General features: G+C 48.6%; 1 protein-coding gene across 4 annotated transcripts in view; it reads right to left on the reverse strand.

Annotated features, from left to right (window-relative positions):
* Zdhhc14 (zinc finger DHHC-type palmitoyltransferase 14) overlaps positions 1-12,730 on the reverse strand; it is a 241,202-nt gene that overhangs the window by 16,025 nt on the left and 212,447 nt on the right. For all 4 annotated transcript variants that reach the window (XM_048805914.1, XM_048805912.1, XM_048805913.1 and 1 more), the window contains exons 5-7: positions 12,018-12,066; positions 1,267-1,369; positions 73-182 (exon numbers count right to left, since the gene is read on the reverse strand). In XM_048805914.1, coding sequence (XP_048661871.1) covers positions 73-182; positions 1,267-1,369; positions 12,018-12,066 — 262 coding nt within the window. The remainder of the gene's footprint in view (positions 1-72; positions 183-1,266; positions 1,370-12,017; positions 12,067-12,730) is intronic.

Here is a 12,730-nt window from a genome sequence, read left to right on the forward strand (position 1 = left end):
GCCTGGGCTACCACCACATAGCAATTTGCTCTTTCAACATCTGTGAAGAGCACTATAGTTTCTGAATCTTACCTTGGAGAGATGGGCCCACACAGGGCCACACAGCAATTTGTAAAGATATTTCCGTAGCTGTAGGGATTGTAATTTTCTTTACCTCTTTTATTTGACCAAGATCCTTTAATCTGAAAGACAAGGAAAATCAATAACATACAGCATCCTTCATGCTGATGCCAAAGTTTAGGGAAACTGGATCACGGGAAACCCATGAGGAATGCAAATAATCTTTATTCATGTCTTCACCAGGAGATGTACTTTTCCAAAGGAAAACTGGCGTTTACTGCAAACTTGGAAACATCTCCCAAGCAGCAGCTTAGATGGGGAGAGAGTGACATTCTTTGGGGATAACCATCTCTATTTATACCACATGGAACTAAAAGGTCCTCTCACACAAGCCAGTGGAGATATTTTCATATTCACATTTACTACCCTAATGGCAATTAGATGAATGGACGCCGGAAAAGCCAATGTGGTCCCCAAATTGCCAATTTAGATGTAAGAATTCAGCCTCACAGTCTTGCTAAAGTGTTTGTTTGGCAGATTGTAATATTCACAGTTACCTAATTAGCTCTTTTAGTAGTCTTCTATCTCATGTATTCTATCACCACCAAGTTTTTCTCAAGTTCTTGTTTAAGGTAGCCTGACCTGTTCTGAGACATTTGATTCATGTATGGATAGAGACTTCTGTCAAAATCTAAGTATTAAGAGCAGCGAGGACCATGCTCATCAAAAAAGCATATCCATCATTACGATTCCTATTCTGTTCCCTCTTTTGGCCTGTGTACATAGACAGGTAGGTGATCCCAGGTAAAAAGTTAAATTCAGGGGCTAAACAGACATTTAACATGAAAGGGAGACTCAAGATGTCAGGCTGTCTTGGTCTCTGTCTATTAGGGGAAGGGCAATGAGTTGCTTCCAAAATTATTTAAGAGGAATAGAAAGAACCTTCTCCTCAGGGCATGAACTGGGTGCCATTTGGCCATTCTTAGTATCCAACCAACATGGTCAGATAAGGACAGGAGAATGCAAAACTGCCCAATAGAGACAGGACAACACCCAGAAGTGCTTCCGCAGTGTGTCCTCTGTTTCCAAGGCTCACATCTGGAGTGGGATGTGGGAGAAGCTGGCCCCGACCTCTTCCTTTCCTTCCCTCCTCCACCGCTCAACCCAGCAGAGCGCCATGTCCCGTGCGGTCAGGCAGGCACTTACGTCTTCATTTGTCGTCTGGTTGGAGCTGATCAAGTACGTGTGGAAACCCGAGAGGCCAACGATGGACCACACAGAGAAGAAGCACACCACGGCCTCCAGCACGGTGGCACGAGTCAAGGAGCACAGGGAGAGGCGGCGAGCTTCCACGGCCACCCAGGGGCAGGAAGGAGTGGGAAGGGAGACAGACACCCCCTGCTCCTCAGGCTCCCTCCTTGCCAGCTGTGAGGGAGGGAGAACACTCCTTCCCACATCTGTCTTCCTCTAACCAGAGGGAGACCTCCTACTGGGCAGGAGCTATGTCACATTCTCCTGTCCCCCCTGTCTCCTTGGTTCAGTAGGGCACTTGGGGCTCTGGCAGGCTCCCTGAGCATCACTCACTATTTACAGCTGTGCCTCCTTCAGTGGGCTGTCCTCCCCACTGGACCTTGACCTTCTCCTGTGACTCCTGGTAGAGTCAAGGACTGAGGCACCCAGGTCAGAAAGCCCAGGGGTTTGGGTTGGCAGTGGTGCAGGCCTTTGATGGAGGACTAAACACTGAGTAGAGAGCATGCTCGCCTTTCCAAAGCTGAGGACTACAGCCAACAGGTGGTGTCTTCCCCCAGGACTGCCTCTGAGTTCCAGAACCTTCTGCTTCAGTGGGCCATCCACTGAGAGAAGGGTCCATGCCTCTGATTTGGCAGGGGCATTTCTCAGAGTGGCCCTGGGGAGGGGTTGCTCTTACTTAGGGGCCTCTTCCCAGTCCCTCAGCCTGTCCCTGACATAAAAGGCTGTGCTCAGCTGCTGGAGACATGACTTCCTCCTCACAGGACAGCCAGAGATGTGTCAGCCATACGAGAAACAGCTTGGCCTTCTTCAACAGATGAGAGCAAGCAACTGAGAGTGTGGCAATTTGTAAGGATGAGAGAATTTTCTTCTCCTACAAGTGTTTATAAAATTCTATTTACAAGATACAGATGTTTCTCAGGAAAGACCCCATTCATCATGGGGCTGGTCTGGGGGTTAAATATATATCTTGCATTCACTGGCAATGAATTTCGGGCTGGGGAAGGAAGCCCTTGCACTTTCCTCAGGCTTCCCAGGATGCAAGTTGTAGAGATCATGCTGATGCGTCACTATCGATTTTTCCAGGTCGGAGAAAATTCATCTTTTGAAGAACTGAATACATTACCCAGTGCAGTGCCACAATCTGTCAGAGCACGATCAACAAATGTCATTGTCCAGCCCATGGGGCTGTGCTCAAAACAGGAGGAATGAATGGGCTTCCCTCTGTGGGCTGTAAGCCAATGGGGGAGAGGGCGGGGTGAGGACCCGGAGGGGATAAGAGAGGTGCAAGGAAGCATCCCCCACCCAGGGCTGACACTGGGCTGGGTGAACCTTTTGCTTCTCCAGGGGTTACCTCAGTGGGCAAATGGCCATACTGGGAGCCTGGTGTGCACATGGGACACACAGATGGTAGACCATGGAGCATGGGTGACCTTGTTCTCTATAGCCTTCCAACAGGTCAGGACTCAGAGGTGCTCCATCTAAGAAGGGACAGCCTGGGGAGGCAGCCAGGTGGGATTCACTCCCTACACAGGCTGGAAAGCAGAAGGGGAATCCAGGGAAAAGGATGAGGGGACCAGAGGGGAGACCGAGTCAGGAAAACCAGGAGATGCAAGAGGCGACGACACCAGTAATGAGTCTGAGTCTCAGCTGGAAGGAGAAGACACAGGGAGGTAAAACAGGAGGTGATGTGTGAGGCCAGAACCAGACATGGTCAAAGGTAAAGGGAGAGAATGAAGAACGGAACCAAAGGATATATTTACTGAATAATATGCAGAGAGCTGAGCCTCAATCTCAGAAATACCGTGTGTCACCAAAAGTTGACAATCCAGGTGTAACCACAGTGAGTCAAAAATAGACACAACGTTCACATGTGGGAACCATATAAAAACCGGTGTGTAACGTGGGAAGAGTCACAGCAGGCAGAGGGGCTCCTGCCCATCTCCTGGCTGCTGCTCCCTTTGCAAACCACCTACAATTACTGTCCCCATTAGTGGGCGATGTGACCAGTGGCTGGGGACTCTTAAAGGTTTACAGCAACAAGAAAAAAATACAACTTCCTACATTCCTATCTCATGTGCTTCAGGAACATTTCATCCATAACAGAAGGCAGTCCTGCTGTTAGGCTGCCCCTGGGTCAAAATGACATGAATCCAAGGGAGGACACAAGACGCAGCCCACTTCTGCTGCCCTGTCCCCAGCTGACAGCCCCTCAGTCAGGGTGTCTTGAGAAATAAATCATCGCTGTCACTCAGAACAATGGCTGGCATCACTGGCCATGTGTCAGGCACCGTTCCAAAGACTTCACATGGACCAACTCACCACCCCTCAGAGCAATGCAAGGGGAGGGCATTCCCAGCAGCAGAGAGGGAAACCGAGGTGGGAAGCCGTGAAGAATTGTGCTTAGGAATTAGCAGAGCTGGGAGTCAAATGCTGGAAATGAGCCCTGCCAGTGAGACCGCTGAGCCTAGGGCTGGTTCCTTTCCCCATCTCCCCTGCTGGGGGACATAGGGACACTCCCTGTGAGGGATTCGAGACGCTGGGGCAGCTGAAGGAGTTCGTTCCCCTCACATCCACAGAGGCACAAATACCCAAACAACTCATCTCACAACCCCTAGATACAGAAAATATCTACAGCATAATAAGATCAAGAAATAGAAATTCTATTGTGTGTATCAAAACCCATTTACTGAATTTTTTCTTTTCTTTTTTTTTTTTTTAAGAGAGATGAGAGGACGGGCTGGGGTTGTGGCTCAGCGGTAGAGCACTCACCTTGCACGTGAGAGGCCCTGGGTTCGATTCTCAGCACCACATAAATAAATAAAGTAGAGATATTGTGTTCAATTACAACTAAAAAATAAATATTAAAAAAATAAAAAAAATAGAGATGAGAAGAAACAAGTCAATTCCGCTGGGAGCCAATTTAATAAGTGGTTGTGTGTTTACTGCTGAGATGGGTTTTGAATTAGAGCAGTCACCACTGTCAGCCTCTGCCAGCTCCTTCAATCCTCCCTAAGACAGTGGCTGGGGATGGCTACCAACTCCCCATGGCCCCAATCCCCCAGGTTGCCCACTGGTTAATGCACTAGATGTTGAGGGTGTTGACAATGACTTCAACAAGTGCTGATCTGCAGATGCCCCTCCCTTGAGTCCTCAGAACCCCAGAAGTGCCCGCTGGGCATGGAGCTCTGCACAGGGCTCAGGTGAGGGTGGGAAGGACCAGCTCCCTCCCCTGAGGGAACAGGGGCTCTCTGTGCAGTGAGAAGGTAAGCAGAGGAGAGGCCATGCATGGACGTGGAGATGCTGTGGGAAGGTGGCCTGGGAGGCCCCAGGATTGGACAATCAAGTGGTGAGAGATCAGGGACTCCATATCTTTAACTTTGGCTTCCTGCCTTAGTCTTAGAAAAATGCACATAAAACCAAATTTTCTTATAATATTAAGAGGCTTAAAAGCTCCCCTGAGGCCCACCATAGACACACACTGACCTGGAGGTAAGATGCCCCTATTTATTCAAATCCCTCCACTTTTAGATAGGAGGCTGAAGCCCAGAGAGGGCCTCTGCGTTCCTTAGAGCAGTTCATGGCAGAACAGAACTGAACCTGGTCTCTAGACTTTTAGGAGACAGGGAACCCATCCCAAGGCTCCCCACAGTGGCAGTGACTTGGTTGGCCTTGGCACTCATCACCTGTGACTTGGTGGGCCTCAGCACTCACAGTGGCAAGGCAGAGACTGCCACTGAGCCTTGGTCCTCAGTCCTATGGCCTTAGTGCCAATCCTTCATGGACAGCTCATCTCTGCCAACACACCATCATCACCTGTCTTCTCCACCCGTTACCCCAGTCAGGCTGGGGACAGTATTTTTCACCAAGTGCCAAATCTAGACAATCCTTTAAAAAGCCTGTGCATGCCTCTGTTGTGTGAGTTTTCTTATTTACTGGATTTTGTGGGATTCCAGAATGGTGGGGCTGCTGACATCCAGGGCTGGGCCACTGGCTCTCTCCTTCCTGGCACTTGGCTGTTTAGGTCCTGGGGCCACCCCGTGGTAGGGGGTGTTTCTCGATGTGCCCTAGGTGTGTGTGCCCCCAGGTCCTCACACATGTCATTCTGCTCCAGGTTCTCTGTCCTGGGAGGGAACTGGACGCATAAAGTATTCTGGTGTGTAAAATAGAAGAGAACGTGTTGCTTAAGATCGTTTCTTTCCCCTAACGACTACTATGAAATAGCAACGCCTCCAGCAGGAAGGCTCTGATGGCCGAGCAGATGGCTGCAGGGGCTCCGCTGTCCTCTGGGCAGAGTCGACACCAGCGTTTAGCGCTTTTAGATTCAGGTCTGGCAAGCTTTCCTCATTTGTTGGATGACCCCAGACGGGGCCGGAAAACACAGCTGTGCACTGTCACCTGCAAGCCTGCTACTCTGTCTGGGGCAGGGACTGTGGCAATCTGTATGAATGACAGACCCTGAGGGGCATTTGACCACATCCTTTCTCTCACATCCTCTTCACCCGCGTGCTTGGACATGGGGCAATGAAGGCGTGAGGATGTGCCAGATCACAATATAAGAAGTCACCAGAATTAATGTTAGAAGTCACTAGGATCCCAGTCAAAATCCCAACTGGTGTTTTGAAAGATGGAATTTGACTAACAGACTGTAAACTTCATCTAGGTGATAAAAGGTACAAAAACAGGTGAGAAATTCTGAAAAAGAATCGTCACCTGTCTTTATGTCTTCTCAGAAATAATAAGAAGGGCTCTGACGGCAGAGCAGACGGGGGCAGGGGCTCCGCGGTCCTCTGGGCAGAGCTGGCCTCAACACTTGTAGATATCCAGGTTCAGCTTTCTGCATCTGCTGGGTGACCCCTACAGCAGGCAGGAGAAGACTTCCAATCAGTAAAACAAGGGGCAGCAACAGCAGGGGCAGCAACAGCAGGGGCAGCAACAGGACAGGGCAGAGGCCAGACACAGGCTTGTGGGACGGGGGTGAAGGAACAGACCCGTGGTTCTGAAAGTGTGGCCCACGGACCCTCAGAGTCCCCAGAAAGAAAGTGTTCAAGGTCGCTCCAGGTCAAAGCCACATTCCCATCAATCTCCAAACAGCTTTTGTCATTTTCCCTCTCCCTCCCTCCTGCACTGTGAGGGTGTCCTCTAGGGCTACCTACCCCTGGGAGGCACCCTTGCCCATGATGCACTGGGCGGGTACTGTATTTTAAAATTTTCTCAGTTTTATTTTCAAACACTATAAAAAACCAACATGCACACACACACACACACAATACACACATACAAAAGTTCTTTGGGGTCCTCAATTTTTAACAGTGTAAAGGAACACTGAGACCCAATAGTTCTTAAACTATGGGAACAGAATAGAAAGAACTATTGAGACATGTCACTAAACACTTGGGAGAGATAAAGGATTTCAGCTCACATCACAGGGACAAAATTATATAACTGACAAATTACTGTGCTTAACATAAACAGTATATAAAGATATTAGATGGAAATAAAGGAAATAATTTTGGGGGTAAATTTGATAGGCAAAATCTAGGAGCCAGCTAGTGTAAGATTTGTAGACTGAGTTCCTGAATAAACATTGTTTCATAAAAAGGTAAAACTAAAAGGTAAGTAACAGACTAGGAGGCACAAATTGGCAGAAGATATTTAAGAGATTTAAGAGGTTATTATTGTTGAGAATACATAAAGAACTCCTATGTGTAAACAGAAAAGAAACAATAACCCCATGAAGAAAATGGACCACGGGTATGAGTTGGTACCTTGTGATAAGAGAGAAAAAACCAACATGTGTAACATGATTATCATACAGAAAATAGAAATTAGAACAATGAGATATTTTTCTCCCCTTCAAATTGGCAAAAATGCCAAGACTGATACCAAGTGCTGTCGAGGCTGTTAGGGGTGGGGGTGAAAAGTTGGTGCAATCTCTTTAGAGGACCGTTTGCTTTGTCAGGTCTACCAACATTTACAATGTGCTTAACTTTCAACTCAGAGATTCCACAACTAGTTATCAATCCCAGATGAATGCCAACCTTGTGCACAAAGATCCACATAGAAGAAAACTCACTATCTCATTTTTTTGACCAGTTAAAAAACTAAGAGATCTAATTATCCATCTATCGAAGAATGAACTATCCTATGTACACTTGGAATTTTATAAAGCAGTGCAAAAAAGAATGAAGTAGATTTATATATTAATGCAGAAATATCTCCAGGAAATAATTAATCAGATTATAAAACAAGGCAAACGGTGGGACCCTTTTCAGGTACTAACAATCCCCTGGTCAGATACAGGTATATGAAAGCACATGTGTGTGTCCAGCTCTGTGGAGACTTTGGAAGGACATACAGAAACTGGCCAGGCTTCCTACCAACGAATGGAGCAAGGGTCAACATTTCCTTTTTCACTCTTATTTTCCTGGCTATTAGAAACATTTTTACAATCAGAAAGCACTCATGTTTCACTGGGGTGATTTTAAAAACTGAGCAACCTCCCCCACTTTGGAATCTTATGAGATACAATCTGACGCTTATTCTTCATGAAACTCCCCCAATCTGACTGGTTGTGGGAGAGGGGAGCATCTCATTCCCTGCGGGGAGCAAGGCTGGAGTTAGGAGAACCAGGTTGTGGCTTTGGTCCCTGTGGAACATTCACTGGTGCCCGGGTGTTGCAGTGAGCAGGAACACAGTTCTTCCATTTTCTGGGGTCCCTCTGAATGTCAACAGCTATCAGGATGGACAGGCCAGGGAAGGTGCCACGTGATGCACTCGGGCCAGCTCTGAGCCCGCCATTAAATTCCATTAAAATGGACAATAAAAACGGACAATGCCCATGAGGCCATGGTGCCCTCCAGATGGGGAAGTGTCCCAGTGAGTGCAGATTAGGGACCAGAAGACTTTCTGTGGAAAGCTTCCACAGATGCAGAATCAATTACCATTTGATTTATCAGCCACAGAAAATCCTGTCATCTGGGGAGAACTGGACAGTAAGTCATGATTAAAAGTGACCACAATCCCTTTAGTGGGGCCATAATGTCAGGCTACACTGCTGTGATTGTGGATGGCAGGGTTCCCCTCTCTGGGGTCTTCCTGGAGGATGCCCAGGGACCCCTGGCTCTCCTGGCTCGAGTTCTGAGGCTTCTTCCTCTGAGGGCCTGGGGAGTCTGCAAGCAGATGTCACCGTGTGTGAGCAGGTGTTACCACGTGGCTCCCAGCCGGCCTGACTGGTAGTTTCCTAAGAGGTTGGGACCTTCTCAGGCACTTATCTTTTCCCTCCTTCCATTTTACAGGCAGGAGCTACCGAGGACCCTAAAGTTGCTGTGAGCCGATGTGGAGGGCCACCTGTGTGATCTTCAATGTTCTTCTTACACATATCTCAGAACTCGTGGCTTCTCCTGATCCAGTGCTAGCTCTCCCCTTCTACTGTGACCCTCTTTCTCCAGGGCACCCTGAGAAGGACCCTCAGGATCAGCTTTGTCTCCTCCTAGTCCTCACCCCTCCCACGACAAGGCTCCCATGTCCACACTGCCCTGCTGGTTCCCACTGAGTGTCCCCTCGTCACTGATTTCCATCTGGGGGTCTTTCCTGTGCACATTATTCCACTCACCACTTCACTCTGTCATGCTCCCTGCTGTAAGATGAATATTCTTGAGAAATAAAATGACAAGCCAGCTCGGATGATGCCACGCACTCCGAAATTATGCCTGGTTCCCCAGCATTCAGCGGGGGAAAGGACCCCACTGCCTTCAGGCTTCACGCTGTCACACACCCTCCGCCCCACCAGGACTTCGCTGTCACAGTGCCTCCCTGCTTCCCCAGGACCTGAGTGTGAGCAAAGGCGGGCTGGGCACCCTGCACTTCCAGATGCCCAACAACCTGCTGGGCACTCTGTGGGTCCTTGGGAGAGTGGACCCAATGCCAGGCTTGGGATCTACCCCAACACACCCTTGCATCTGCCTCCAGGCCTGGCTCAGGCTCCTCGGTGCCCCTCCCCCAGGCCCTTGCTAGAACCCCCCCACTCTCCATTTCCAAAACCTGCGCAGACGCCCTCAGCCTCCGCCTTTCTGTGTAGCACGTGCAGCTTCTCCTGACTCCCATGCCAAGTGCAATCTGTGTCTTTTTATGGTGCCTAAAACTCAGTGTGCTTTAAGATGTGCCCTTACAGCCCCGACCCGGGCATCAGCAGGAGTTTGAGGAGGAGAAGGAGCCAGCATGTTTGTGATCTGGCTCATCCCCCGCCCCCGCCCCCTCTGCCCTTTGGACTGACCGTGCTCCCAAGGCCAGGGCGGGCTGTTCTAGACCTTGTCACTGCAGGTCTGGCCGAGTTCAGGAAAGGGATTTGTAGGAAAGAGCTGCCGACTGGATCTCAAACGGTTTGGCTGGATAGACTGAGGGCCCCTCCCATGTTTTTGGAGAAGATTCTCCTTTCATCTCTTTCCCTGGGGAAGGCCAGCAGCACCCCACTGCCCACTGGCCCTGAGAGGCCCCCTCCCCAAGGCTTCAGCTTCTTGGATGCAAAGACCAAAGGGGAGTCCATGGGCAGGCAATGGAAGGTGGGGAGGAAAGAGGAGAAGGGAGACAGGGAGGCTCAGCAGGCCAGGGCTGGGGCTGGGAGTGCTCCCTCCCAGCAGCCAGGGTCTTCGGCTCCTCCTGCACCTCCAGCAGGGCTGTGGGCCCAGACGGGGAAGGGCCTGCTCCTGGGATCTCCCACCTCCCAGCCTCCCAGCTGGCCACACTGCAGGTTGGACACACCACCCTGCTAGACTTCCCTATTGTAATGGCAGGCAGGTTCTTATCCTTCAGTCCTGCCGGATTTTCCAAGGGCTGCAAGGCGCTGGTAGTTGATCAAGGTGCACGTCATTTACATTGATACTTCTGAGAAGGTGGCTTGGTTGGTTGTTAATTAGCCATTTCTATTCTCTGTCACTTCCTCAACAACATTGTTTTTACTTGGATATGAGAGGCTTTTGCCTGTGCTCTGATTTCTCAGGACAATATTTTTATACCATGGTCAGGAGATCAGGTGTGAGGCCACTGAAAACGTGAAAACACAGGTTACTTTAGAGCACTGTGCACTTGGGAAGGTGGCATTAGACTGCAGTCCTGTGCTCAGGCAATGTTGTCTAGCAAACTCCTCTAATGTTAAGAGCTCAGGACTTCCCAGATCTCTGCTCCAGAGGAGACCAGCTGTGAGCAGCACTGCTGTCAGTCAAAAGGACAGATTTTGTGGAGGTGTGATGTCGCAATCAGCCTCATCCATCATGCCTCAATGACCAGGGTTCGTGATGCCACTGATTCCCTGAGAGATGAGCCTGTCTTCTTTCATCAAAGGAGGCTTTAAGATGTAGCAAAGCAACGACCCTGGAAATAGGAGGGTCCAGGGAGGTAATGTGGTAGGAAGATGGTCACCCGGGTAGGATGATGTTTCTCATTGGATTTGTTCTTACTCACACTGATGAGCTTTTAGGTACTCCCTGGGCTACCTTTTCTTCTAGCCAACTTCTAGCAAACTCCAGCTTCCCACATCATTAACAAGGCAGGCCGCATCTATGGCATTTATCCTCCAGGTCCCCTTTGTACATTGTCTGTCCCTAGTCCCCTTCCATAATATAAGTGCATTAAAAAGGTATTAGTTGACTATAGAAACTGGACTTGTAACCAACATCCTACGGGGCCCAGAAACACAGAGGTGCCAGAAAGATACTTTTCAGATCCAAGTACCACCACCATCACTTTACTTTAAGGGACATGGACCACTTTAAGAAGCACATGATAAGGGGCTGGGGATGTAACCCAGGGGTGGAGCACTTGCCTAGCAGTGCAAGGCCCTGGGTTCAACTCCCAGCAGAGAAAAGTACCTGATATGAACAGGTGGTAGGATTCTCTAAGACAAAATGAATGCCACACGTGAGAGTAATGAGGAATCCAAGTACAGTTTACCCAGTTACATGAAGAAAGAGCTGGGTCCAGGGAAACAGGTCAGGGGTCCAACTGACCATCTCCACACCAGTGTCAACCTGGGGCTATCCAGATGGAAGCCCAAGCCAGCACTCAATGGGTGGATGTTTTTCTTTCAAAATTCAAAATATTGTGGTATGTGTCCATATTTCCTATTTGGGAGGATGGGAAATGGTCCTCGTTGATGTAAATGACTTGAGATTGACCATTCTCAGTCCCTTGGGGGTTGTGAAAGGGAGTTCTGTTTCTAGAAACTATCAGGTCATCATCTTCACTTCCCAAAGAATGTCACACTGACCTCCCAACACCATCTGTCCAGAGAGCGTGCGGGGTCTCAGATGGCTACTGCAACACCTCGCAGCAGACCCTCACCGGGTGTTCCTAGGGATCACCTGTCCATTAAAACCAGCTCAGGAGGAGCTCATAGCCCTACTTCTTTCCAGCCCAACCTGACTTGACACAAATCAGTGCTGGCTTTTGGAGGTGGGCAAGAGTTGGTACTTGGCTTTCACACTGAAAAGCACTTCAATTTAGACGCTGGATGAGTTGCTAAGAGATTCAAGGGTTCAGATGCTATTTATCATGCAAGTGACTCTTAGGGAGTTCCTGGCTGCTTTACAGAACAAAAAAGAGTAAGATTTATGGGAAGAAGAGCCAAGGCCAAAGATGAGGAGGTAGGAGTGTGGATTCAGTGAAACATGAACATATCAGCACTGCACCATCAGAGCCACCAGAAAGGATATCTCGCAGGACTGTCCTTAAGGGCATTGAGGAATCCTGTTTGCTGGGAACCTGCGGGAATGAAACCAACATTTAGTATTCAGACACTTACCTCCAGAATGAGCAGTCTCATGCTGCAAGCCCTCATCTACATAAAAATTATAGGTGTCTAAAGATCAATTAAATAATTATATTTTGTAAGTGCTACGGCACCCAATTTACTGATCCGAAATGGAGATTCCACTAAAGTTATTCAACAAGAAAATGGCAGATTCACAATTAGACTCAACATCTGCAGGATATTGTTTCAATAAAAGCAGATGGATGTCTGCACACTTGCCCATAAATTACAGTTCTGATTACTCTTTGTTTCCTCCATTTTAACAGCAAAACAGAATACTGCATGCTATTTTTTTTTTCTCCTCTGTTTCCCCAAATTTGTTAACTTTTGACCCTGGAAGTCCTATAGACTTGGCCACCTGTGACACAGCTCCCCCGCCTCCACACCCAGAGTAAACAAAGTCATAAAGTTGCAGTGTATAACGGATACTTTTGTGTTAATGACATTTCCACAAGAGCTTGTCTGTGCAAGGAAACATTAGGAGCTTGAACAAACAGGCATTTGATGAGAAGCATTTTTTGTTGTTAGGTATTGAACCAAACTTTTAAAAATAAAAGCCTATTTGGGGGAATTCTTGACAGTCCCCTCTTGGATGATGATGATGCCTGGTCCCTC

This window comes from Marmota marmota, unplaced genomic scaffold (genome assembly GCF_001458135.2).
Source record: "Marmota marmota marmota unplaced genomic scaffold, marMar, whole genome shotgun sequence".
In the NCBI taxonomy this organism is placed as follows: domain Eukaryota; kingdom Metazoa; phylum Chordata; class Mammalia; order Rodentia; family Sciuridae; genus Marmota; species Marmota marmota.